Source organism: Perognathus longimembris, chromosome 8, assembly GCF_023159225.1.
Source record: "Perognathus longimembris pacificus isolate PPM17 chromosome 8, ASM2315922v1, whole genome shotgun sequence".
Taxonomy (NCBI): Eukaryota; Metazoa; Chordata; class Mammalia; order Rodentia; family Heteromyidae; genus Perognathus; species Perognathus longimembris.
The window spans coordinates 52,267,518-52,295,339 of NC_063168.1; the positions used below are offsets into that span (position 1 = coordinate 52,267,518).

Here is a 27,822-nt window from a genome sequence, read left to right on the forward strand (position 1 = left end):
TTGCTTCCCACATGTTTTTGCACACATGCATTAATTAAATTATTATGATCAGATTTGTTACATTCCTTTTTCCATTCGCCTTTCTTCTCCCATCTCCCCCTTTTCAAGACATATTTCAACTTCCTGATCAGAATTTAGATTTTTTAAAATGATATGGAAACAGAAAGGGGACCATTTGGGAAGAAGAAGGGGACCAATCAAAGGTGAGAAGGACAGAGACAGAAATAGAGGGTGGATGTGATAAAAGTATGTTACATACATCTATTAAAAAATAGCAAGGCCTTTTTTTTTTTTTTTTGCAACAAACCTCTTATTTTATTTTCCTCTCCTTAATTGAATAGTTTAGAATTTGTTCTCTCTTAGGGTATGGTCAGCTTGACAAAAGAACAATTTAAAGTCTAAGAATAGGGCTGCCATTGTTTGGTAGGACATAGCATGATTTTTTTGTTTCAGAGAAGCAGCCAGAGATACCAGGAATATGCAACTAGCATATTGGGGAGTCCATATAATAGAGGTATAAGGCTAAAGACATTCCTGGATAACAGTGAGATACTCATTCCTGTATTATATAAAAGAGAAAATTTATATCTCATAGTTGCTTCCAATGATTCTTGCTTAGATATTAGAGAGCATTTGCTTCCCCACATCAAACTTGGACTTCCCTTTCGAAGTTTGAGATTGTCTGTTTTTGGCCAGTCCTTGGGCATGGACTCAGGGCCTGAGCACTGTCCCTGGCCTCTTTTTGCTCAAGGCTAGCACTCTACCACTTGAGCCTTAGCTCCACTTCCAGTTTTTTCTGTTTATGTGGTGCTGAGGAATCAAACCCAGGGCTTCATGCATGCAAGGCAAGCACTCTACCACTAAGCCATATTCCCAGCCCTTGAGATTCTTTTAAGCTACACCCTCTACTTGTGGAATTATTTATTTAGTAATGTGTACTTCTTCAGTAGTATGCACAAGGTAATATTGCCGTATTTTTTAAACTTAGATTTTAAAATAAAACATATTCATAATTGAACCACTGGAAATTAAATGTTGATGATCACAGGCCTCAGTAAAAAGTTTTAATCGGTGTGTTGTTTGATACTATATGATGTTTAAACGTGCTTTTTTTTTTAATTTTGCAGGAGGTCCTAGGTTATAAAATTGACCACCAGGTTTCTGTTTACATAGTAGCAGTATTAGAATACATTTCTGCAGACATTTTAAAGCTGGTTGGGAATTATGTAAGAAATATACGGCATTATGAAATTACAAAACAAGATATTAAAGTGGCAATGTGTGCTGACAAGGTAGGAAACAGAGCTTCTTTATGTTATATTGTATTATGTAATCTAATAGTATTCAGATTCTGAATAGGATATTAGATGTATAGTATAAAAATGTGTTTAAACAACTGTGTTTTTCTCCTTACGTATTACTGTAACTAGAGTTAGTTACAGTAATTCTATCCAAACAGTGAATTTTTAAAAATATTGTTTAGATTGGAAGGTTTACATGGTTATAGATTTACTTGACAGTTTTTGAAATTATTAAGTTACTAAATGATAGTTTTTATTGCAATAACTAGATTTCATTACTAGTTGTACAGTGTTTCAGTAATAATAAGAGCAACACGAAGCATGTACATTGTTTATGACACTCCTTTAAGATAGATGATCTTACCTGCATTTTATAAAAGGGAAGTTGAAGTTCAGAGAGAGAAAAAGACTGATCCAGAATTTTCTGAAAAGATTCAAAGCCTACACCCGAACCCCAGATCTGAGTCCTAAGTACCAAGTTATTGCCTCAGAATTTCTTTTGTGTGTATGAGAATGGGAGTGGGGTTGTAGGGCTTGAACTCAGGGCCTGGGTACTGTCCCTGAGCTTTTCTTGCTCAAGGCTAGCATTGTACCACTTTAAGCCACTGTTTTCTGGTGGTTAATTGGAGATTAAGTCTCATGGCCTTTCTTTCCAGGCTGGCTTTGAATGGTGATGCTCAGATCTCATCCTCTGGAGCTAGGATTATAGGCATGATCCATTGGCATCAAGCAATATTTTCATTTTATGAAAATGACTTTGCAGAAAATAACTTTGTTTTTTTGGGCCAGTACTGGGGCTTGGACTCAGGGCCTGAGCACTGTCCCTGGCTTCTTTTTGCTCAAGGCTAGCACTCTGCCACTTGAGCCACAGCGCCGCTTCTGGCCGTTTTCTGTATATGTGGTGCTGGGGAATTGAACCCAGGGCCTCATGTATACGAGGCAAGCACTCTTGCCACTAGTCCATATCCTCAGCCCCAGAAAATAACTTTGTGCTAAAGCATTTCATGCTATTTTTCTTGCTATATTCTTACAATTTTAGATATTCTTTCTCATTATCGGATCCATTTAATTTTTTTAGTATTTATTCTTTAAGGATAATAGAGTAAAAATTCTACCGGATCTGAAGGATTTCAATTGCTCTGATATTTTTAAATGAATATTGATTTGATTTTTAAAGAATATTTAAGATAAATGTCATTTATTTATTTATTTGTTTGTTTGTTTATTTATTTATTTGTCATGGGGCTTGAACTTTGGGCCTGGGCGCTGTCCCGAAGCTCTTCAGGTCAAGGCTAGCACTCTACCACTTGAGCCACAGCACCACTTCCGGTTTTCTGGTGGTTAATTGAAGACTCTTGTAACTTTCTTGCCCAAGCTGGCTTTTAAACCATGATTCTCAGATCTCAGCCTCCTGAGTAGCTAGGACTACAGGCATGGAGCCACTGGTGCCCAGAAAATGTTTGAATTTTTTTAAGGTCTTTTAATGAATCAGATCAATAAAATATTTTTTGAGTACCTACTGTATTCTCACACAGGGAGGGAAAAGGGAAAATTAAGAGAAGTAACAAACAAGCTCTTACTTGTTGAAGGAAGGTCACTTATATTTGTGAGCAAGCACAAAGGTGTATAGGTGTAGTGGTACTGCAGAAGTTCACAAGAAATGGAAAGATGAGTTTCAGCAAGTAGACTTATTGGAGAAAATCAGACTTGCATTATACCCAGCAAATGTAGGAAAATAGATCAATATGATGACTGTAAGCATTATTTGCATATGAGTTAGTTAAGTCATGGAGTAAAAGATAAGGATGGCAAGTATATGAACAGAGGACACAAAGTCAGAGAGAAATTTAAGGCAGGATTGGTATTGTCTTGGAGCACTTGGAGGGGGCATCTGTGATATCAGAGAGACCAGAGAAGGTGTGGGATAGTAGTTAAAATAAAAAAGAGACAATCTATACCTGTTTATCTTTTCTTAATCATTTAAGAAGTTTACTCAAACCAGTTGAGGACATTTACTTTTATATTTGACTATAGATTCTTATTTTATACTTTCTTAAAAATATTTTTGACTAGGTATTGATGGATATGTTTCATCAAGATGTAGAAGATATAAATATATTATCCTTAACTGATGAAGAGCCTTCCACCTCAGGAGAACAAACTTACTATGATTTAGTTAAAGCATTTATGGCAGAAATTCGACAATATATAAGAGAACTAAATCTTATTATAAAAGTTTTTCGAGAGCCCTTCATCTCTAATTCCAAATTGTTTTCTGCTAATGTAAGTATATTATATATGTTTATCATTTCACATGTTGTTCAATTTCACTTAGGTTAGAATTTGTATACTCACAACTACTAACTTGTCAATAGTTGTCGGATATAATTCATGATCACTAATAAAATGCTTCAGCAGTTTCAAGAAATTAAACCTCAGAAATAAAAAACAAGGGCTGGGAATATGGCCTAGTGGCAAAAGTGCTTGCCTCCTATACATGAAGCCCTGGGTTCTATTCCCCAGCACCACGTATACAGAAAATGGCAAGAAATGGCGCTATGGCTCAAGTGGCCAGAGTGCTAGCCTTGAGCAAAAAAGAAGACAAGGACAGTGCTCAGGCCCTGAGTCCAAGCCCCAGGACTGGCAAAAAAACAAGTAAGGAAAGGAAGAGAAGGAAGGTAGGTAGGAGGGTAGGAGAAAAGAGAAGAAAAGAACTTGAATGTACACTTGATGTTCTGTAACTATAGTAGTAGACATAGGGTTTCCAAAAAACTAAAAAAAAAGAAATAAAACTTAAAAAAAAGAAATAAAAAACAAAATTTAAAGGACTGATTATATGTAAGTGAAAGTGAACTCACAGAAACTTCCCATGTATTCCAGAGAATAAATCCTTGTTTATTTAGAAGTTACATATGTTTCATTTGGCATCTAACCAATATTTCATCAGCACCCACCATTCTGTCAGGCACTGTTCTTAGCAATGGGGATTCAAAAATAAAATCTTTCTTTCCTAATTCATTCCATCCTCAACTTTAGTCAAGGTAATTAGGCAAACTTAAGTCACAATACAGTGTGATAGTATAATAGCTATAGTTGAAGAATGATAGCAATTTATTGCTAATACAACCAGAAGGGAATGACCAGTCTTACAACAGTAGTTGTAATTGACCTAACCTAATTGGGATCGGAAGATAGGCTGATCAAGAGCAGATGAGGTTGTGTAGTGACAATATGTATTAGTAATTCCTAAAACTATAACCACATATCCACAGGCAACTGATGGAGAAACAGTGCTCTCTACAGAACCTGAACTGGGGCTCAAGTTATGGCAATAAGTAAACCTTTTTCTGTTTGTTGTTTTTGTGCCAGTCCTGGGGCTTGAACTCAGGGCCTTTTTACTTACCATGCAAGTGTTCTTCCACTGAGCTAAATCCCCATTTCTAGACCTTGAGCTTTTTTGCTCAAAGCTAGTGTTCTTAACACTTGAGGTTCCACTTCCAGCTTTTTGGTCGATAATTGGAAATAACAGTCTCACAGATTTTCCTGCCTGGGCTTGCTTCAACCCATGTTCCTCAGATATCAGCTTTCTGAGTAGCTAGGATTACACTGTGAGCTACTAGCACCCAGCAATAAGTAAATATTTAAAACTTAAGGAGTAGGGCCAGCCACTGGTGGCTCACACCTGTACTCCTAGCTACTCAGGAGGCTAAGATCTGAAGCTCATGGATCAAAGCCCTCCTGGGCAGGAAAGTCTGTATGACTCTTATCTCCAATTAAATGACAGAACAAAGCCAGAAATGTGCTGTGGCTTATGTGATAGAGTGCTAGCCTTGAGCAGTGGAGCTCAGGGACCATGCCCAAGCCCTTCACGCCTTAAGATGGGCAATAAACAAACAAACAAATTAAATAAATAAATGGGTAGGAGCCAGAGATTTAGCTCAGGAGTAAATTTCTTGCTTAGAAGGTATAAGGTCATGGATTTAAACTCCAGCACTGCAAAATAATAATAATAATAATATAATGAAGGTTATATTACAGTGGTAATTGTTCAAATCTATAAATATACTAAAAACCAGTTAATTCCTTTAGATACAAACTGCATGGTATATAAATTATATTTCAATGAAATGGCTTAAAATAAGAGTAAAAGGAGAGATATGCTCTATTTACTAATATTCTAGAAAATATGCTAATTTATAGAAAGTAGATAACTGGTTTTATGAGAGTAAGCATGGTTAGAGGTGTAAGGGAACTTCCTATATCTAGATTTTGGTGGATTTTTACAAGGATTAAAACTATATAATACTCACTAAAAAGTACATGTAAAGTAGGTATAGCTTACTATATGTAAGCTATACTTCAACATTGACTGGCAAAAATAAAGTCAATGATAAAACCAGTTAAGCCAAATAATACTATCCAGTTTATTTTCATGTAACAGCATAACATTGATAAGATTTCAGAATCTACATTACAATTAACCTTTAAGAAACCACTATTTAAAAAATTTTAGTGTAATGTTAAGATAATAACTCTAGATGAGATGATCAGGATAGGCAAATCCATAGAATAGTGTTGGCCAGGGATTGAGAAGGAAGCAGAATAGAGCATGCCTAGCAGTGAGTTTAGGGTGTCTGTGTGCGATAGGGAAATGTTCTAGAACTTACTGTGGTGACGAGTGTACCACTCTTAAATATACTGAAAAACTATTGAACAGTAGGTACATTTTATACTCATAAATTGTATCTCTAGGATAATTATACAAAAGAAAAGAATACCATAATAAGATAAGCAGACTATTAAGATACTCCTGTTCCCTGTTCCCAATGTATGTAATGCTAGACTTTTTTCATGACTTCAACCAGAATGCTGTATTGCACCAGATTGGTCACAGAAATGCTAAAATCCTGTTGTCTTCTATTAAACTTCATATTAGAGATTTGCAAACAATGTAAAAAACAAAACAAAAAACCAAAACCAGTAGACCCCAAACCTGTTATTTTTCTACTAACCAGATTTTTTTTTTTGCTGTTTTAGAAAAAGTTAGGTTACTTTTGTTAACATATAGTGGGTTTATTGTTGTTGTTAAATGAATTGAATATTAATTATTGACTTTAAACTTCTAATATGGTAAGTATTGATAGATACAAACAAAAGATATTTAAGAATATGGAGTCCTACGCACAGCACACAGGAGGGCGGGGCCCCCGGCGACAGTGCCCGCTCTGGTAGGCGTACCCTGCACTGGTGGGCGGGACCACAGCAGCAGCACCTGCTGCAGTAGACACGCCTACACAGGAGGGAGGGAAGAGCTGCAAACCAAACCTGAGAAGCTATCCACAGATCTCCAGATGCGCAAATCACCAAGAAACATAACACAGTTCATCAAAGGGCAAGCCAACTCGCCAGCTCCAAAAAGCAGCACGACTGAAGAGGAGATGGAGACTAAAAAAGCAAATGAGGCCATGTTAACAGGAATGATGGAAAGCGTCAGAAATGAAATCAGAAAACAATTCCAGGAGTTTAGAGCGGAAATCTTGAAGGACACCCAGGAAGCCAAGAAAGAAATGGAAGCAAAAATGGATATAATGCAAGCCTCCTTTAAAGAAATGGAAGCAAAAATGGATACAATGCAAGCCTTCTTTAAAGAAAATCTCCACATCCTGAGAATTGAAATGCATGAAAAAATAGATTTAAAATACAACTCTTTAAAGAAGAAATTTCCACGATCAGAGCTGATATGACAACCATAAATAGCTCTCTGACATCCATAAACTCCGCAATTGAAACCATAACACAAAGAGTGGACCATATGGAATCCAGAATCTCTCGCCTGGATGATGAAGCAGCCGACAACAACCAGAAAATGACCACACTCCAAGAAAAGGTGAAGCTTCAGGGCAGACTAATCCAGGAACTAATGCACAAAAACAAGAGATATAATCTGCACATAATTGGAATAGAAGAAGGAGCCGAATACCAGAGCAGAGGGCTTAAACATGTTCTCAATAAAGTTATTGCAGAAAACTTCCCCAATCTCACGGGACCCCATCCAGGTAACTGAAGCCTATAGGACACCTGGCAGGCCAGACCCCAGGAAAGCCACCCCAAGGCACATAATATTCAAGACTACAGACCTCAAGATTAAAGAGCAAATTCTGAATTCAGCCAAAGCGAAGAAGAAAACTTTCTACAATGGGAAGAGGATTCGAATAACATCTGACTTATCCACACAAACTTACCAAGCTCGAAGTAAGTGGAAGAACACCATCCAAGTACTTCAGGCTAACAATTTGCAACCTCGGATCAAATATCCAGCGAAATTGGAGTTCACATTCGAAGGGAAAACCAGATCTTTCCACACCAAAGAAGAGCTAAAGGAGTATGTGAATAAAAAACCAGCCCTACAGCGAATTCTAAGAGGGGAGCCCCACCCAACAGAGATTGTAAAAGACACACAGACAGAATCAGAAAGAAACTTCAATAGCCAAAGTCCAACAGAAAGAACAGCTCACTAAAGACAAGAAAAAAAAAAAGAGGAAAAAACAGCCCAACAAGAAAATGGAAGGAGAAAAAACACCCTTATCCTTGATCTCTTTAAATATAAATGGTTTAAACTCCCCGATAAAGAGGAGCAGACTGGCAGAATGGATTCGCAAACAAAAAGTTGACATCTGCTGTCTACAAGAGACCCACCTTACAGCAAGGGACAAAAACAGGCTTCGAATGAAAGGCTGGAGCAAGATCTACCAAGCAAATGCACCCACCAAAACAGCAGGTGTAGCCATTCTGATCTCAGACAAGCTGGACTTCTCATTAAAGTCAACTCAAAAAGACAAAGAAGGACACTACATATTAATACAAGGAAAAATCCAGAATCAAGACATCACGGTGATAAATGTATACTCACCGAACAAAAGAGGCCCTACATATGTCAAGCAAATTCTCACAGAATTACAGAACAAGATAGACGCAAACACAATCATAGTGGGTGACTTTAATACCCCTTTCTCTCCAAGAGACAGATCCAACACCCAGAGGATTAGTAAGGGAGCTGAGGACCTAAATAACACCATTTCCCAAATGGATCTAACAGATCTATACAGAATCTTCCACCCTACAGAGACCCAATACACCTTCTTTTCAGCAGCCCATGGATCATATTCCAAAATAGACCACGTCATAGCCCACACAAAGAACCTCAGCAAATACAAAAGTATTGACGTCATCCCATGTATTATATCTTATCACAGCGGATTAAAGGTAACCCTCAACAACAAAGGATACCACAGAGCCTATACACACTCTTGGAGGCTAAACCCCACGCTGCTATCCAACACTTGGGTCACAGACCAAATTAAAGATGAAATCAACGGATTCATAAGCCACAATGACAATGAAAACACATCACAAAGAAACCTATGGGACACAGCTAAGGCAGTACTGAGGGGCAAGATCATTGCCCTCAGCACTCATATTAAAAGAATGGAAGCAGAGCAGGTGAATAACCTCATGATGAAACAAAAACAACTGGAGAAACAAGAAATGACAGAATCTAAAACGACTAGGAGGGGAGAGATCACAAAGATTAAAGAAGAGATAAATCTGATTGAAAATAGAAAGACCATTCAACAAATAAGACTAAAAGCTGGTTCTTTGAGAAAATAAACAAAATTGACAGACCCCTTGCAAGACTTACCAAAAAAAGAAGAGAAGAGACTCATATTCGTAAAATCAGGGACTCCACAGGAAAAATTACAACAAGTACACACGATATTCAAACAATCATAAGGAGCTATTTCCAAAACCTCTACTCAGCAAAAAACAATAATTTTACAGAAATGGATCAATTCTTAGAGAAGTACAAACTGCCCAAACTGAACCAAGAAGAAATAAATCAACTAAATAAACCAATAACTTACAGTGAGATACAGGAGGTAATCAAGAACCTCCCTACAGAAAAGCCCAGGCCCAGATGGATTCACCAACGAATTCTACAAAACCTTTAGTGAGGAGCTAATACCAATACTCCTCAAACTCTTCCGCGAAATAGAAACAGAGGGAGAAATCCCAAACTCATTCTACGAAGCTAATATCATACTCATTCCCAAACCAGGCAAAGACCCAACAAAAAAAGAGAACTACAGACCAATATCACTAATGAACACAGACGCAAAACTCCTCAATAAAATATTAGCTAACAGGATCCAGAAACTGATCAAGAAAATCATACATCATGAACAAGTAGGCTTCATCCCACAGTCACAAGGATGGTTCAACATCCGTAAATCAATCAACGTAATTCACCACATAAACAGATCTAAAATTAAGAATTACATTGTTATCTCAGTCGATGCCCAAAAAGCCTTTGACAAAATACAACATCCATACCTATTAAAAGCTTTGGAGAGAACAGGAATAGATGAAACAGTCCTCAAAACAATAAAAGCCATATACAACAGACCAACTGCAAATATCATATTAAATGGAGAGAAACTTAAATCATTCCCCCTAAACTCAGGAACAAGACAAGGATGCCCACTCTCCCCACTTCTGTTCAACATAGTGCTGGAATCCCTAGCCATAGAAATAAGGCAAGAGGAGGACATCAAAGGGATCCACATCGGCAAGGAAGAAATCAAGTTATCCCTATTCACAGATGACATGATCTTACATCTGAAGGACCCAAAAAACTCAGTACCCAAACTCCTACACCTAATAAACCAATTTGGCAAAGTAGCAGGATACAAAATCAATCCACAAAAGTCAGCAGCTTTTCTGTATGCCAGCAATATACAAACAGAAAAGGAAATTATGGAAACAATTCCATTTACAGTAGCCAAAAAAAGAATGAAGTACCTAGGGATCAACTTAACCAAGGATGTGACGGACCTATTTAATGAAAACTACAAAAATCTAATAAGGGAAATCAAAGAAGACACAAGGAGATGGAAAGACCTCCCATGCTCATGGGTAGGCAGAATCAATATAGTGAAAATGGCCATATTGCCCAAATTGTTATACAAATTCAGTGCAATACCTATCAAAATCCCAGCCACATTCTTCACTGAAATAGAGAAACCAATCCATAAATTCATATGGAACAGCAAAAAACCTAGAATAGCCAAAGCAATTCTAGGCAAAAAAAGCAGAGCAGGAGGCATCACAATACCAGACTTCAAGCTCTACTACAAGGCCATCATAACAAAAACAGCATGGTATTGGTATAAAAATAGATCGGAAGACCAATGGATTAGAATTGAAGACCCAGAAATAAAACCGCACTCTTACAGCCAACTGATATTCGACAGAGGAGCTAAATACATACAATGGAATAAACAGCCTCTTCAACTACTGGTGCTGGGAGAACTGGGCATCCATATGCAGAAAACTCAAAGTAGACCCAAGCCTATCACCATGCACCAAGATCAACTCAAAATGGATCAAGGACCTCAATATCAGACCTGAATCCTTGAAACTACTGAAGGACAGAGTAGGAAAGACGCTAGAACTTATAGGCACAGGAAGGAACTTCCTGAATTCTATTGTGTTGTGTCCCAGGGGCACAACAAATAGGGGAAAGACTCAACAAATGGGACTACTACAAATTAAAAAGTTTCTGCCCAGCTAAGGACATAGCCACCAAAATAGAAAGACAGCCAACGATATGGGAAAGGATATTTACCAGCACAGCAACAGACAAAGGCCTGATATCTGTCATCTACAGAGTACTCAAAAAACTAAGCCCCTCCAAGCCCAATAAACCTATTAGGAAATGGGCAAAAGAGCTAATGAGAGACTTCACAAGAGAAGATATAAAAATGGCAAAGAAACATATGAGGAAATGCTCAACATCCCTGCTAGTAAAGGAAATGCAAATAAAAACAACCCTGAGATACCACCTCACCCCAGTTAGAATGGCCTATACTCTGAACTCAGGAAACAACAAATGCTGGAGGGGCTGTGGGGAAAGAGGAACCCTTCTCCATTGTTGGTGGGAGTGCAAATTAGTACAACCACTTTGGAGAACAGTATGGAGGTTTCTCAAAAAGCTCAATATAGACCTACCCTATGACCCAGCCATACCACTCCTAGGCATTTATCCTAAACAGCAAAACCCAAGATATCAAAAAGACATTTGTACTTCCATGTTTATCGCGGCACAATTCACAATAGCCAAAATATGGAAACAACCCAGATGCCCCTCCACAGACGAATGGATCCAAAAAATATGGTACTTATACACAATGGAATACTACATAGCGATTAGGAATGGTGAAATATTGTTATTCGCAGGGAAATGGTCAGAACTCGAACAAATAATGTTGAGCGAGACAAACCTAGAACACAGAAAACAAAGGGGCATGATCTCCCTGATATATGACTGTTAACAAAGGGAGACGGAGAGACAGTAGAGACCAAGTCTGTGAATACTGTATATGTTCTTTTTTTTTTTTTTTTTTGGCCAGTCCTGGGCCTTGGACTTAGGGCCTGAGCACTGTCCCTGGCTTCTTCCCGCTCAAGGCTAGCACTCTGCCACTTGAGCCACAGCGCCGCTTCTGGCCGTTTTCTGTATATGTGATGCTGGGGAATCGAACCTAGGGCCTCGTGTATCCGAGGCAGGCACTCTTGCCACTAGGCTATATCCCCAACCCCACTGTATATGTTCTTGATACATTGTATATTGTATATATGTCTACCTGACCTAGACAAGGGATAGAAAAACAGGACGTAAGATATCACAAGAAATGTACACACTGCTCTACTATGTAACTGTACCCTTTTTGCACAACACCTTGTAAAAAAAATTTGTGTTCAATTAATAAACAAACAACAAAAAAAGAATATGGAGTCCTAAAACTAAATAGTTTGAGAATCATTGATCTACAAATGTATTTGCAAGTCATGAATCATTGCAAAAGGAAATTTCGAACTCTTTTATTTATATTTGTAAGTTGTTAAAAATGTCAGTGTATCTGCTATGTTAAATTTTGTGATTATAAAATAACTTATTAGCTCAAAATGTGTCTAGTGTTGTATGAGTTAACTGAATTAGTTCATTTTTCTACCCTTTGCTCAACAGGATGTAGAAAATATATTTAGTCGAATAGTAGATATTCATGAACTTAGTATAAAGTTACTGGGCCATATAGAAGATACTGTTGAAATGACAGATGAAGGCAGTCCCCATCCATTAGTAGGAAGCTGCTTTGAAGATCTAGCAGAAGTAAGTACTTTGATTAACTACCAAACTAAATCTATTTATAAACCATTAAAATTTTGAATCTTAGTTCCTGCTTTCAGCCAAGGTCATAAAAAATGGCTGCATATCTGTTATTGCCTTCTTAGTTAGATCCTTGTCATCATTCATTTCTGTTATTTTACCAAACAGAAAAGCAGATTCCACAAAGGAGAGGCCTTAGAGCTAACATGCAATATCCTGTTGTAAAATATTTCATAGCAAGAACTCAGTGAAGAACTTGGACCTGGAATCCAATTACTTGTATTGTACTCTATGCACCACTATGTAGATGAGATTGGGCACAGTCATGGTGGTATGGCTATACACAGCACTGCTATTTAATTGTGTGATTGTGGGCAAGTTACTTTATTTCTCTAAACATACATATATTTCAAAAGTAAGCATGATCATAACACAACTCAAGATTTTTTTTGTGTACGAAAATTAAATAAAATAACCTATTTGTAGTATCCAGCAAAACATTTTTACACAATAAGGTACTTAGTATGCATTATAATTAAAAATAGGGCAAATGAAGTGCCTAGGAAAATGAGGTCCAGGGCCTAGATGGTTCAGGGACCATGGGGTAGAAAATCTGGTAACCTTCAAGGGCTAATGTGAGTCTTAATATGTTAGCATTGACAGTCATTCTGTAGTCTCTAGTTATTCTTGGTGTAGTGTCACTCTAATATCTACTCTATATTACATGAGATTTTATTTCCCTCTCTATATTTTAAGAGAGCTATAATATTTAAGTAGGAGAATTCGGAAACTAGAAAAGAATACTATTACTGCCCCTGATCAGCATTCTATTCTCTTTAGCAAAAAGACAAAAAAGGAATTGTCAGAATGGATTTTCCCTATTTGTAGTCTATATAACTGTCTAAATAGCAAATACAAAAAAAAATATTATTAAGACAGTTTAGTGTAGTAGCTAGAAGAAAGATCAATGTGACTACTGAGTTACAATCCATTGACTATATAGCATAAAGGCAAAAGGCTCCATTTACTAGAAGGTATTTAAGAATAAATCTTTTATATGAATTTTTTTTTTTTTTTTTTTTGGCCAGTCCTGGACCTTGGACTCCGGGCCTGAGCACTGTCCCTGGCTTCTTCCCGCTCAAGGCTAGCACTCTGCCACTTGAGCCACAGCGCCGCTTCTGGCCGTTTTCTGTATATGTGGTGCTGGGGAATCGAACCTAGGGCCTCGTGTATCCGAGGCAGGCACTCTTGCCACTAGGCTATATCCCCAGCCCCTAAGAATAAATCTTAACTAAAGATCTTACAGATCTTTAAGAAAGATAAAATAACTAGATTCGTAAGCAATATCGGAATAAATGGAGCTACATCCCATACCATGTTTTTGAATGGACAATTTCAGTATGTCGTTGTCCTCACAATAATCAGTCCAGTATGTATCAATCTAATCCTAAAATTCCTGTGTAAGTAATCATCAAGGAAAGGCAGATCAAAACTACAATGAGCGATCGCCTACTTTATTAAAATGTCTATTATCAAAAGGACACTCATTGGGGCTGGTGGCTCACGCCTTGAGCTGAAGAGCTCAGGGACAGCACCCAAGCCCAGAGTTCAAGCCCCACAATTGACAACCTCCCCGTCCCCCCCCCAAAAAAAAGACCCTCAAAGCCAGAAGCTGGTGGCTCACACTTACAATCCTAGTTAATAGGATTCTGAGATCTGAGGATCACAGTTCAAAGCCAGTCTGAGAAGGAAAGTCTGTGAGACTATCTATCTCCAGTTGACCTCTGAGAAGTTGGAAGTGGAGCTGTGACTCCAGTAATAAAGCATTAGCCTTGAGCAAAAAAGCGCAGGGACAGTCCCCAAGCCTTGAGTTCAAGCCTCAACATTGGCACATATGGAAAAAAGGCTCTTGAGCAAAGAAAAAACAAGCAAACCTATATATGCTATGGGTGGGAGCTCAGAATAGAACTATATGATCCAACAATTCACTGCTGGGTATATATTCAAAAGAAATCAATAAATCAAAGTAACAGTATGCACTACAAAATGAAGTGGTTAGTGTGCTTTTAAAGATATTTACTTGGGCTGGGGATATGGCCTAGTGGCAAGAGTGCCTGCCTCATATACGTGAGGCCCTGGGTTCGATTCCCCAGCACCACATATACAGAAAATGGCCAGAAGTGGCGCTGTGGCTCAAGTGGCAGAGTGCTAGCCTTGAGCAAAATGAAGCCAGGGACAGTGCTCAGGCCCAGAGTCCAAGCCCCAGGACTGGCCAAAAAAAAAAAAAAAAAAAAAAAGATACTTACTTGCACATGTGAATAATAAGATAGGACATAATATATGCACATGTTAATTATAGGATTTTATGATTGTGTAATATGGGACATTATCCATGACTCAATAGAGAGTAAAGAACAGTAATGTATTCATAATGTAGAATACTAGTAAGGATTTTTTATTTTAAATTTATTTGTTTATTAATTGAACACTAATTTTTTGACAAGGTGTTGTGCAAAAAGGGTACAGTTACATAGTAGGGCAGTATATACATTTCTTGTGATATCTTACGTCCTGTTTTTCTATCTCTTCTCTAGGACAGGTAGACATATATACAATATACAATGTATCGTGAACATATACAGTAGCCACGTGGCCACACCCAAGAAAGTTCGCCTAGGGCTTTAAATGTAATGTCGATATTAGACCATATGTCGACAGTAGTCTTATATGAACGTACATACCTAGCTTTTGAGCTATTGTATTCCCCTGAGAGGTCAATTTTTGACCTTTATATGTTGAGTAATTGTTTGGTTTTAGTTACATACTAGTAAGGATTTTTAAGTAAGTGGAGGAGTAACATTTATTAGAATAGACACATCCTAAAACCTAAATATAACTGACAGAACAATTTGCAGAAAAAAATAAATATTAATATATAAATAATATGTGAAATTTGAAAACATGTAAAAGAACAAATCACCTTATTTTTTTCTTATTCTTTTTTGTTGTTATTCTCACACTGGGACGTGGACCCAGGGCCTCTTGCTCTTACTCAGCTTTTTCACTCCACTTCTGGCTTTTGCTAGTTAGTTGGAGATTAAAGTCTATCTATCTGTCTCCTCCCTCTCTCCTGTCTCTTAATTTTTTTTGGCAGTTTTATGAGAACCGTATCAATGAATTTTACACACACACGCACGCACGCACACACACACACACTTGGAGATGCAGTGGTTCCTTAGCTTGGTCGGCAGGTACTATACCACTTGAACCACACTGCCAGCCAATAATGAATTTTAGATGTTAGAAATAGTTACTTCTAGGTTAAAAAAATGATGAAAGCAAGGGGGGGTATACTGGGGGGAGGGAAGGTGGGAGAAAAATGAGGAAGGGGGTAATGTATTCACTACATTAATAAGTATGTAACTATAACCCCTCTGTATATCATCTCGACAAAAAGTTACTTCTGTTTTACAGAATGTGAAAGTAAAAGTCTATTACCAAATTAAAATTATAAGAAAACAAATACTAGACATTCCAATTGCTGATATCTGTATTTTGTTGTTCAAGTTAAGCTTTGTTACTATTTTCCAGATGTAATTCTTGCACTCTTAAGGCAACTCTTTATACTCTACTGGAATCCTTTAATGAGATGGCTCATATGATGGTCCTGTTACTCAGAAGAAAGAATTTATTTATTTAAGGATATTAGATTTAGTCTGTTAAAATTATAATTAATTTAGTCATTCAGTGTTTGATTAGGAGCATTAAGAGAAATATATAATTATGCTGGTATGGTCATGCTCATTTTTTGTGTTTATTCTTTGTTATATTTTACCTTTATTTTCTAAGGAACTGGCATTTGATCCATATGAATCATACGCTCGAGATATTTTACGACCTGGTTTTCATGATCGTTTCCTCAGTCAGTTATCAAAGCCTGGGGCAGCACTTTATTTGCAGGTATAGTCATATTTTCTTCTTCTGGCAATATGAGGGGTTGAACACAGGCTTTATGCTTGCTAGGCAGGCTTTTTAATCACTTGATCCTTGCCTCCAGCCTTTTTTACACTGGTTATTTTATTTGTATGCATGTATATGCCAGTACTGGGGGCTTGAACTCAGGGCCAGGCGCTGTCCCTGAGCTGTTTTCCTCCAGGCTACTTATTTTGCTCTACCACTTGATGTGGAGCTCCACTTCTGGCTTTCTTTCAGGGGGGTCGTTTATTGGAGATAAGAGTCCTATAGACTTTTCTGCCTGGGCTGAGTAGTTAGGGTTACAGGTGTAAGTTACTGGCATCCCACTCCAATTCTGGCTTTCTGATGGTTAATTGAAGAGCCTTAGAGTCTTTTCTGCCCAGGCTGGTTTTGAACCATGATCCTCAGATCTCAGTCTCCTTAGTGGATAGGATTACAGACGTATGTCACCAGTGCAATGGCTGCTCTGGTTATTTTTGAGATAGTATCTCATTCTTTTCTTGGGCTGGCCTCCTGTTTATACTTTCCATTGTAGCTGGAATGATAGGTGAGTGATACTATACCCAGTCTTGTTTGTTAAGACAGGGGCCTCATGAATTTTTTTTGCTCTGGCTGGCCTAGAATCATAATCTTCCCAATCTCTACCTCCCAAATAGCAAGGATTACAGGTATGAGCTACCATGCCAATGAAGGAATATGAAATTTTAAATCAAGTTGTACAGTGTCTGAATTTTTTAAAATTTAACTTAAAAAATTAAATCACTTTCTTTTCTAGTCAATAGGCGAAGGTTTCAAAGAAGCTGTTCAGTATGTTTTACCCAGGCTACTGCTAGCCCCTGTTTACCACTGTCTGCATTACTTTGAACTTCTGAAGGTAAGAACACTTATTGGAATTTATGAAATGTCCAATGTGATTTGTGTGTGTGTGTGTGTGTGTGTGTTGGTTCTGAGGATTGATACATGCCCTTGTCCTTGCTAGTTAATGTTTTCCCACTTGAGTCTTTCCTACTTTAGTTTCTTTTTTGTAGGATATTGTGTTTTTATCCAGGCCTTCTACTTTTGTCTTCTTAGTAGCTGGGATTACAGACATGAACTGTCACTCCTGGTCTTGAATTTTTTTTTTGTCACTCCCATTTGTAAATTATTAGGCGAGGAATTGATGTCCATTAATATGACCATTTTCTTATTCCAGTGAAGAAGTAATTGTAAGTAAATATGCAAAAGAATAGTATATTTTATTCATCTTTAATACCGAGTATTTTTACTGCATAGAGCTTTGTATACAGGGTCATTCTTTGACAATATTGGATGTTTGCATCCAAGTCTCCATTTTGGAACCTCAGTAAATTTAGGGACTCAGGTAAAAGACCTAGTGTGAGAATAAGGCTGAAATAATGCAGAAATTTAATTCACCTGTTTTCATTACTCAGGTTTACAAGTACGTCTGTCAAACTTGCTAATACGTGCTTTAGCAACGGTGAATTTGTGTAAGCCCAGTAAAAAGTTCCTTACCAATTCTGAAAGGAACCCTTTTCTTGTTATACATTGAAATTAAGGAAAAGGGAAACCTTTAGTCTGTATGAACTATAGTTAATTAGTGTAGTAGAAAGTAATATTGTGTTTAATAAAATAGCCCCATAAAAACAAGACATTTATTAATACTATTGTTTTTCTAATCATTTTGGGATATAGGAATTTGCTTTCTGTATTGGCGAGTTATCACTTGTTTTCAACCTATCTTGACACTACCCCCTGCAGATAGCCAGCCGTAAGTGATACACACTTAGGACTAAGGGCTAATAGGAGCCAAATCAATTATTAACTGTGTATTTTGGCCTTCACCACTTTCTAAACTTGAAGAGATCTTAGTTTTATTATAATCTGAAAGAGTACACATTTTAAAATAGACATCTTTAAAATTTTAAGTTGAACTGAAACTTAACAGAAGTACCCATAATAACTTCCTTCAACTACACTAGTAGAGAAGAAGTAGAAGTACAGTCAATTTTTTTTTATTTGCTTGTGTAATGCTTTATACCATGATTGAATTAGGTAGATCCAGACTTACGAGGTTACTATTTCTGGTTCACTTTGACCGTGTTGGAAGGAGAATTATGTTTGATCGACAATAGGTTTTTACCTTTCATGATTTCCTTGCCAAGTGAGATTAGCTATTGAAACTTTTTAAAGAAATAACCTTTTTTGTTTGTTTGTTGCCTGTCCTAGGGCTTGAATGCTGTTTCTGGGCACTGTCCCTGAGCTTCTTTTGCTCAAAGTGAACATACTACCACTTGAGTCACAGCTCCACTTCCAGCTTTTTTTTTTTTTCAAGTAGTTTATTGGCAATAAGAGTCTCACAAACTTTGCTGCTTGGACTGGCTTCAAACCATGATCCTCAGATCTCAGCCTCCTGAGTAGCTAGGATTAGAGATGTGAGCCAACAGCATCCAGTGAAATAAACTTTTACTTAAAATATAAACTAAAGTTTTAAGAAAATTTAAAGCCCTATTATTTCCTTTAGATAAAAATTTGTTTCATCAAAATATTTTGTTTAGTATTGTGATATTTTTTTATGGAGGATGTGTTATGGAAACCATATTTTTAGTTTACAGGAACAGATAGTAAAACAAGCTCCCTAAAATGAATCCTGGAGTAGGTAGAAAGCTTTAGATTTAGCAAACTGGAGAAACTAGAATCCCTGCATTTTTTCATTCCATTTTCTGGATCACTTAACATTGTAGTGATTTAGGTCTTCTCTTACAGAGAAGGCTAAATAAGGTTTAAAGGCTAGTATTTAATCACTAGGCAAAATTACAAAGCTCTTAGCAATCTGTTCCAGACAGCAAACAGCAAACCATTTACATTTCTTGATAATACAGAATTTTTTGTTCCAATTATCTTTTTATTTTTTCCTTTCTCTTTTGTTATTAGCATGTATGAATTGTACAGAGGGGTTGATGATGGTGTGTGTGCTGCTCACTTGTGTATGCATGCTGATCCCACGGCTTGAACTCAGGCCTTGAGCACTGTCCCTGAACTTTTTTTGCTCAAAGCTCGTGCTCTACTACTGAGCCACAGCTCTACTTCGGGCTTTTTTGGAGATAAGAATATCAAGGATTTTCCTGCCCCAGCTAGCTTTGAACCTCAGTGCTCAGATCTCAGCCTCCTGAGTAACTAGGATTACAAGAGTGAGCTACTGGTGCCTGACTAGGATAATCAAAAGAGAAATATTTGGTATATTATATAATTCTTTACCAAAAAAGTTGCTGATGAAAGTGGCTCTTTTTCTATGAACATATAATTTCTTTTATTAAAGAGTATATGAGTTTCTTTTGAGCCTTAGACTATGATTCCTTAGATGAGGTTAAATATCATATTTGGTAATGTAATCTTAAGATATAATTTTTTAACTAATTAAAAAAGCTATATTTGTAAAGTTAAATTACCGTTATTGCACAATGTTCTTAAGTAGGCACCTATGAAAACATGGTATTAAATAATTGCTTTGCTAAACAGAGGATGCTTCTTTGTTAGTCTCATGTACATGCTAATTGCTACGGCTTTGTTTTGTAGCAATAATAAACCACCCCTTTGATGTCAGTTAGCCTGAAATATTATTCTGTAAAAGTGCTGTTTAAATCAGTTGTTAGGGCTGGGAATATGGCCTAGTGGTAAAGTGCTCGCCTCCTATACGTGAAGCCCTGGGTTCAATTCCTCAGCACCACATGTATAGAAAAAAGCCGGAAGTGGCACTGTGGCTCCAGAGGCAGAGTGCTAGCCTTGAGCAAAAAGAAGCCAAGGGCAGTGCTCAGGCCCTGAGTCCACGCTTCAGGACTGGCAACAAAAACAAATAAACAAATAAATCAGTTGTTAAGTAAAAGAAAAGAATGCTTATCAGAAAGGTCATCTGTTATACTGAAATTTATTTTAGATATTTGCCTAATGCTATGATGATAAAAAATGCTGTCTAAAATTATTTCATCAGAAAAGTTTTGAGTCTGAAATAACTTTGGGCGTGTGTATGATTTTTGTTTGTTTGTTTTGATTTGTTTTCACCAGTCTTGGGGCTTGAACTCTGGCCTGGGCACTGTCCCTGAGCCTCTTTGTATTCAAGACTATCGCTCTACAACTTGAGCCACAGCACCACTTCTGGTCTTTTCTGAGTAGTTTACTGTAGATAAGAGTCTCATGAACTTTTCTGCTTGGGCTGGCTTCAAACCCTGATCCGCAGATCTCAGCAGATTTCAGCGCCCTTTGAGTAGCTAGGATTACAGGGGAGCCACCAGCGCTTATCTCGGTTTTCAAAATACTAAAAATATTTTTAAGATGCCAGTGTATTCTGTACACAAAATGCTGTAGTTAAATGTTAGATAAGTGGCAAACTTGAATATGTTTTTAGAATAGAAAATTATATGCATATTTAAACAGGTTTATCTTTATATTCTTTGTGTTAGAATTTGGTATGAAATTAGATATGTTGCAAGAATTAGTAATATAAAAATATTAAGGATCAGAAGCTCAGTAGTCTCTACCTATTAATGTCAAATCTTGCTGATTTAATAAATATCTCTGGTCCTTTTGAGTGTGTTCGCAATTCAGTGAAATAGTTCATTTTTTGATGTACTTTCATTAAGTTGCCTGCCCTTCCTTTATCCTTCTTTCCCTTCCTTCCTTCCTTCCTTCCTTCCTTCCTTCCTTCCTTCCTTCCTTCCTTCCTTCCTTCCTTCCTTCCTTCCTTCCTTCCTTCCTTCCTTCGTCTGTCTTTCTGTCTGTCTCTTCTCCCTCTGCCTCTGCCTCTCCCTCCCTCCCTCTCCTAGCTTTGAACCACGATTCTCAGATCTCAGCTTCCTGAGTAGCTTTGAGTATAGGCATGAGCTACGAGTGCCCAGCGTTTTTTGTTTTGTTTTGCCTTGTCTTTTTTGATACTGGGGATTGAACCTAGGATCTTGCACTTGCTAGGCAAGTGATTTGCCATTGACCTAAATCCCAGCCCAAGTTGCTCTTCTTTTAATGTATATAACTTTCAGTGTTCGATTTCTTCTGCCTAGAGCCTAAACTTGATAATGTTAGTGGTAATATTTTATTTGTCTCTTAAAATTATCCAATGTAATTTACAGAAAAGGCCAGAAGTGGCACTCTCAAGTGGTAGAGTGCTAGCCTTGAGCAAAAAGAAGCCAGGGACAGTGCTCAGACCCTGAGTTCAAGCCACAGGATGAAAGCAAGCAAGCAAACAAGCAAGCAAGCAAGAGAGAGAGAGAGAGAGAGAGAGAGAGAGAGGGAGGGAGAGAAAGAGAAATCTCATGTAAGAGGCAAATTTTTTTAGAATAGTAGAGGCAAAAAGTGCTTTTTTATTTGGAATCTAGCCTTGAGCCTGAGTACCAATTAATGTCAACATGTCCAGCCTCTTGATCAAAGTCACCTTGATTGTGTGTGAGTGTGTGTGTGTGTGTGTGTGGTGTGTGTGTTTTGGGTGTGTGTGTGTGAGTGTGTGTAGGTAGATGGTGCTGATGCTTGAACTTAGAGCTTGCTAGATGTGGACTCTACCACTTGACCCATGAATCCATTTCTTTTTCTCACATTATTTTTGAAATACTCTCAATTTTTGCACTGACTAGCCTGAACCGTGATCCTTCCATTTACACTTGCCACCACACCCAACTTTTTTTTGTTGAAATTGAGTCTCATAAACTATATTTTTCCTGGTTGGATCCCAGTGTCAGCTTCTGGCAGAGCTAGAATGACAGGTATATACTATCATGTGAGGCTTTTGATTGAGATGAGGGTCTCTCAGAATTTTTACCCAGCTGGCCTTGAATCCTGATCCTCCTAATTTTCATGTGTGTGTTTTAGGATTACAGGGGTAAACACCCATGCCCTGGTACTATGTATGTTTTTAAGTTTTTTATACTTTGGAGAAGAACATCATATTAGCCTTTTTATTTTTGGAATTATATGTGGAATTTCTTTATTTTACATTTTAGATTGAATTTTTGTTGCTTAGGTAACTCTAATGAAAATTATGAGTTTTATTGTTCTTTTTATATGTGTATATACTGTTTTGAGGCTTGAAATCAAGCCCAGTCTGCTTTCCTTTAGCTCTTTCATTCAAGCCAGTGCTCTACCATTTGAGCCACAGCTCTACTTACACCTTTTGCTGGTTTATTGGAGATAAGAGTCTCTCAGACTGCCAGGGCTGGCTTCAAACCACAGTTCTCAGATCTTTCAGCCTCCTAAGGAGATAGGATTATAGGCATAAACTTTGGGCACCTGACAATAGTAATGTTTTGATAAATATAAGAAACTTGGATAATGAAAGCTGAGTATTAAATATAGTATTTATTACTTTGAAAATACTTGAATATTAAAATATATTTTCTTTATTAAAATGTTTTAAATAAGTTATTTCTCCCATCTAACCACTAACCAGGTGCAACCCTGCTTCTGAGATCAGATGAGATCAGGCACATTCAGGGTGTATGGTCATAGACTAAATAAGTTATTTCTATAGGACATTGAGTAAGAAACCTGTTGTTCTTGTTTTTTGTTTTTTGTTTTTTACAAGTTTTCTGTGTGTGTTTGTGTAACTAATTTTCTTATTGAAGCAGAAAAGAATGGGTTAACTTTAAGAAATACCTCTAAAGAGCATAAACTCATTGAAATACTAATAAATAGTGATGTTCACTAAAAACTAATTTCTTTATCATTACTTTGAATATTTGGTGGTTTTATTTTTCAGGTCTTTTTCTTTGTGATAAAGTAAATTTTCTACAATAGTTGGTGAGGGCTGGGAATATGGCCTAGTGGCAAGAGTGCTTGCCACAGAAGCCCTAGGTTCGATTCCTCAGTACCACATGTATAGAGAAGGCCAGAAGTGGCGCTGTGGCTCAAGTTGGTAGAGTGCTAGCCTTGAGCAAAATGAACCCAGGGACAGTGTTCAGGCCCCAGGACTGGCAAAAACAAAACAAAAAAAAAAACCTAAAGCAAAAAAGGACTATGGGCACAGCTCAAGTGTAGGAATCTTAGTTGAAACTCCAGCACTACAATGAGTACACAAACAAAAAAAGTTGGTAAAAGCTTCATTGATAAAATGCTATTTTCTAACTTCTTCATGTTCACCAGAATCAAGTTTAGGAAATTACTGAACTACTGTTAGTTATTGTCACTTATACTTTGTTAACTGTTACTCAAATTAAAGCTGCCTTTACTGTGCTGGTGCTGGTTCACACCTATGATCCTTATCTACTCAGAAGGATGGGATCTGAGTAAAACAGCAAAATACCAAGCTGGAGGTTTGGCTCAATGTAGAGTACCAGCTGTGAGCAAAAGAGCTGAATAAGAGTGCAAAACCCTGAGTTCAAACTTTGGTACTGACTCCAAAAAAAAAAAAAAAGCTACTTTATTGTATTTGCCATTAATAATTATTACCTAGTTCTGGCATACATAGATATTTGCTACTAATTGAAATGTACTTGAGGTTCATATTCCTACCTTCACTTGACATCTTAACATGTAGATACAATCAGGAATTCTTTATGATACTAATGTTCATTGTATAGAACTACAAAGAAAACATGTACACTCAGTTTGTGTGTTACCATTTACAAAGCACTTTGGTTTTTAACATCAGCTTTAGAAAGGAGACATGACAAGGCTTTTAAAAAAATCTCTATTCAGAAGAAAAATAAGATCAAGAAGCTTGCCTAAGGTCACACACAAGTCGAGTCGTTGTGATGGTGTGCATCTATAGTCTCAATCCTGCTGAAGCTGGGGAGGGGGGGGTCACTTGAGTCCAAGAGTTCTAGGCCAGGCTGGGCGAGGGTGAGACCCCATCTCAAAAAAAAAATTTTTTTTTTAAATCATAGGCTTGTGTTTGAGGTTCCTTTTCATGATAGTGTATCCTGCATATCTTACCACATCATAATAAGAATCCCAAGTCCTATATTTATAACAGTAGTAATTAATATAGAGATCAGAGACCTAAGTAAGACCAAATTCTACACTTAAAAAATCTTATTTATGTGTGCTATGCTTAGTCCTGTTATAGTTAAAAGGCAGTTTATGCCTCTTGTTTCTTTTCAATAATACATAGGTTGAGAAATTGCACATAATTGTCATGAGGTATAGCATGTCTTGGTATTTAATGTGGAAAATGTAGTTACATGTTACTACAGATAAAGAAAATACATGAAGAAAAACACTTTTTTTTTTCCCAGTCCTGGGACTTGAACTCAGCCTGGGCACTGTCCCTGAGCTTCTTTTGCTCAAAACTAGCACTGTACCCCTTTTGCCACAGTGCCACTTCTGGCTTTTTCTGTTTATGTAGTATCTGAGGAATCAGGCCTAGGGCTTCACGCATGCTACACAAGCATTCTACCACTAGCCACATTCCCAGCCCCCAAACCACTTTTAAAAGAATATGTCTTGTAACACATTTAAAATTATTGTGATAGAAAGTGTTGAATGAATGTAATTTTTATCCTTATATATAAAATAGGTTTATTATTTTGTTCAAAAAATAGTCTATGTTCAGATTTGTCCTTGTCCCTTTTGCTTTGCAGCAGTTAGAAGAAAAGAGTGAAGATCAAGAAGATAAGGAATGTTTGAAACAAGCAATAACAGCTTTGCTTAATGTTCAAAGTGGTATGGAAAAAATATGTTCTAAAAGTCTTGCTAAACGAAGACTGAGGTGAATATGCTCACTTTTTACATGTCCTCCTAGTCACTCTGAATATTGTGGTATAATCTCAGGGATCCCAGTTCCCTACTCAAGTAAACAATGAAGAAAATAGTTTTAGTGACAAGCTTGGTCTTTCAGAGGAAGTGACATCAAAGCCAAGAGAATTTGTTATTGTTTGAAAAACCTTTCATATTTGTGCATTTTCCTTGCATACTCGCAGACAAGACCTCCTGAGAATCAACTGGTAAGCTAAAGGAGAGCTAGAGCAAAATGTATTGAGTAGATTTATGTCAACATCATTGTTTTGTCAAAGTAAAATTAGTAGTGTCCTTTATTTTAGGGACTATGTAACTTGAGGCATTAATTCTAATAACATCGCTTCCACTTTCCTAATTATAGTATGTGCTCCATGTTTTTAGCTTTGGGTCTTGTCTATTTAAACACTTGTAATTAATTTTAATCTCTTAAATTTCTTTTTTCACTATATAGGGCTACTTTTTAATATTGTCATTTTAAATATTTAGTAGACAAGGTAGAAATAATCATTCTGTAGCTGAATTTATAAGGTTGAATTTTGTTAGTAGCTTTTGGTTTTTTTAGAGCATTGAAAATTTTTCTGTGTTGCTTTAATTTAAAAATTGTATAGTGGTTATAGCACTAATGTATTTGGCATATTCATGAACACTTTATCAGTGTGATTTTTTTTTTACAATCTAGTTTTTACCTGTCTTTTATTTACATGAACTTATATCCTCTCATAGGTATACTAATAATGCCTTTTCCTTTATCCCAGTGAATCTGCGTGTCGTTTTTATAGTCAACAAATGAAGGGGAAACAACTAGCAATCAAGAAAATGAACGAGATTCAGAAGAATATTGATGGTTGGGAGGGAAAAGACATTGGACAGTGTTGCAATGAATTTATAATGGAAGGAACCCTTACACGTGTAGGAGCCAAACATGAGAGGCACATATTTCTCTTTGATGGCTTAATGATTTGCTGTAAATCAAATCACGGGCAGCCAAGACTTCCTGGTGCTAGCAATGCAGAATATCGTCTTAAAGAAAAGTTTTTTATGCGAAAGGTACAAATTAATGATAAAGATGACACCAATGAATACAAGCATGCTTTTGAAATAATTCTAAAAGATGAAAATAGTGTTATATTTTCTGCCAAGTCAGCTGAAGAGAAAAACAATTGGATGGCAGCATTGATATCTTTACAGTATCGGAGTACACTGGAAAGGATGCTTGATGTAACAATGCTACAGGAAGAGAAGGAGGAGCAAATGAGGCTTCCTAGTGCTGATGTGTATAGATTTGCAGAGCCTGACTCTGAAGAGAATATTATATTTGAAGAGAACATGCAGCCCAAGGCTGGAATTCCAATTATCAAAGCAGGAACTGTTATTAAACTTATAGAAAGGCTTACATACCATATGTATGCAGGTAAGAAATAAGAAGTGCCTATTAACTTTGTTTTCCTGCTTTAAGCTAATTGTCTTTGCTGTCTGGGTTATTGTGTCTAAAATAGAAAGCAAACTTAACAACAAAGACTGGCTCCACCACTTTTCATGTCTTGAAATTTTAAACTTTTCTTCTTCTTCACCTTATCAGAGTTACAGATGAGAAAAGGAGGTTCCTTGGCTAAACTTGCCCAGCAGCAGAAACAAAACTAAAATTAGTAACAAGTCAGCATTGGCACCTAAAAAGTTTTTCTATTTCTCTATTTGATTATTCTTCTCTTTCCATTATTGATATGATAAAAATAAGTAAAAAATTTTAGTATACATCCATCATTAAAATTGTGCTGGCTTTGTAAGCCCTTCAAGCCATTTTCTAGTACTTTTTCTTAACATTACTTAGGAAAAGATATTACTGTTACTTAAGAGAATAGCTCTCACCTTAGCAGTTTTTAAGAGATAAACCTGTTTAAACATCTAGGTATCAGCTATAGTGGTTGAGAGATAAGGAGCATAAAAAAGTAATTTTAAGTAATTTTTTTTTGTGATAAGGTAACATGGTCATCTGTTCTTCAGTCTTCAAATTCTCTTGTGTAGTAGGAAGTCTGATCATTGTAATTGTACAGTTTCCTAGAGTTGGGGAGTGGAAAGAGCACTAAACTTTGATTTTTGCACATTCACTTGGCAGTGTTCTAATGTCTCACAACTAATTTGTCATGTAAAAATATTAAATATCAAACAACTGCATTTGTATGTTAGAATTAATGAAATGTATGTGAAAGCTCTTTAAAAATATAGACGTAAACCTGTTTTCAAGGAATGCTTTAATTAAAAAGACATATAAGTGGTTTCAAATCAGATGTGACTAACAAGTTATATTCTTAAATATTGTATGTCAAGATTAGATTTTATCACTATTTCCCGGTTAAATATATTTCTGTACTTAGGAAATATGTTTTTCTGGAGAAGTTTTTCTTCCATTTAAAAAGTCCTATAAAGCGTATACTCAGTTTTCTATTCTGTTCTATTCTGGCACTAGTTAAATCAATCTTTTAAATGGATTCGTTAATTTACTTAAGTAAAGACGAATAGAACTTAATGTTTCTCCATTCAACATATTTAGGGGGAAAAAACCCACCAGAACTATTTACATGGCTGAGAATTATCAGGGACATTTTGAAA

General features: G+C 36.8%; 1 protein-coding gene across 3 annotated transcripts in view; it reads left to right on the forward strand.

Moving 5' to 3' along the window:
- Positions 1–27,822, forward strand: part of Sos1 (SOS Ras/Rac guanine nucleotide exchange factor 1) — a 117,748-nt gene that overhangs the window by 46,633 nt on the left and 43,293 nt on the right. For 2 of the 3 annotated variants that reach the window (XM_048353084.1, XM_048353086.1), the window contains exons 4-10: positions 1,128–1,292; positions 3,375–3,584; positions 12,385–12,528; positions 16,375–16,485; positions 17,276–17,374; positions 25,059–25,186; positions 25,971–26,626. In XM_048353084.1, coding sequence (XP_048209041.1) covers positions 1,128–1,292; positions 3,375–3,584; positions 12,385–12,528; positions 16,375–16,485; positions 17,276–17,374; positions 25,059–25,186; positions 25,971–26,626 — 1,513 coding nt within the window. The remainder of the gene's footprint in view (positions 1–1,127; positions 1,293–3,374; positions 3,585–12,384; positions 12,529–16,374; positions 16,486–17,275; positions 17,375–25,058; positions 25,187–25,970; positions 26,627–27,822) is intronic. The other variant, XM_048353085.1, reaches the window with a different exon arrangement.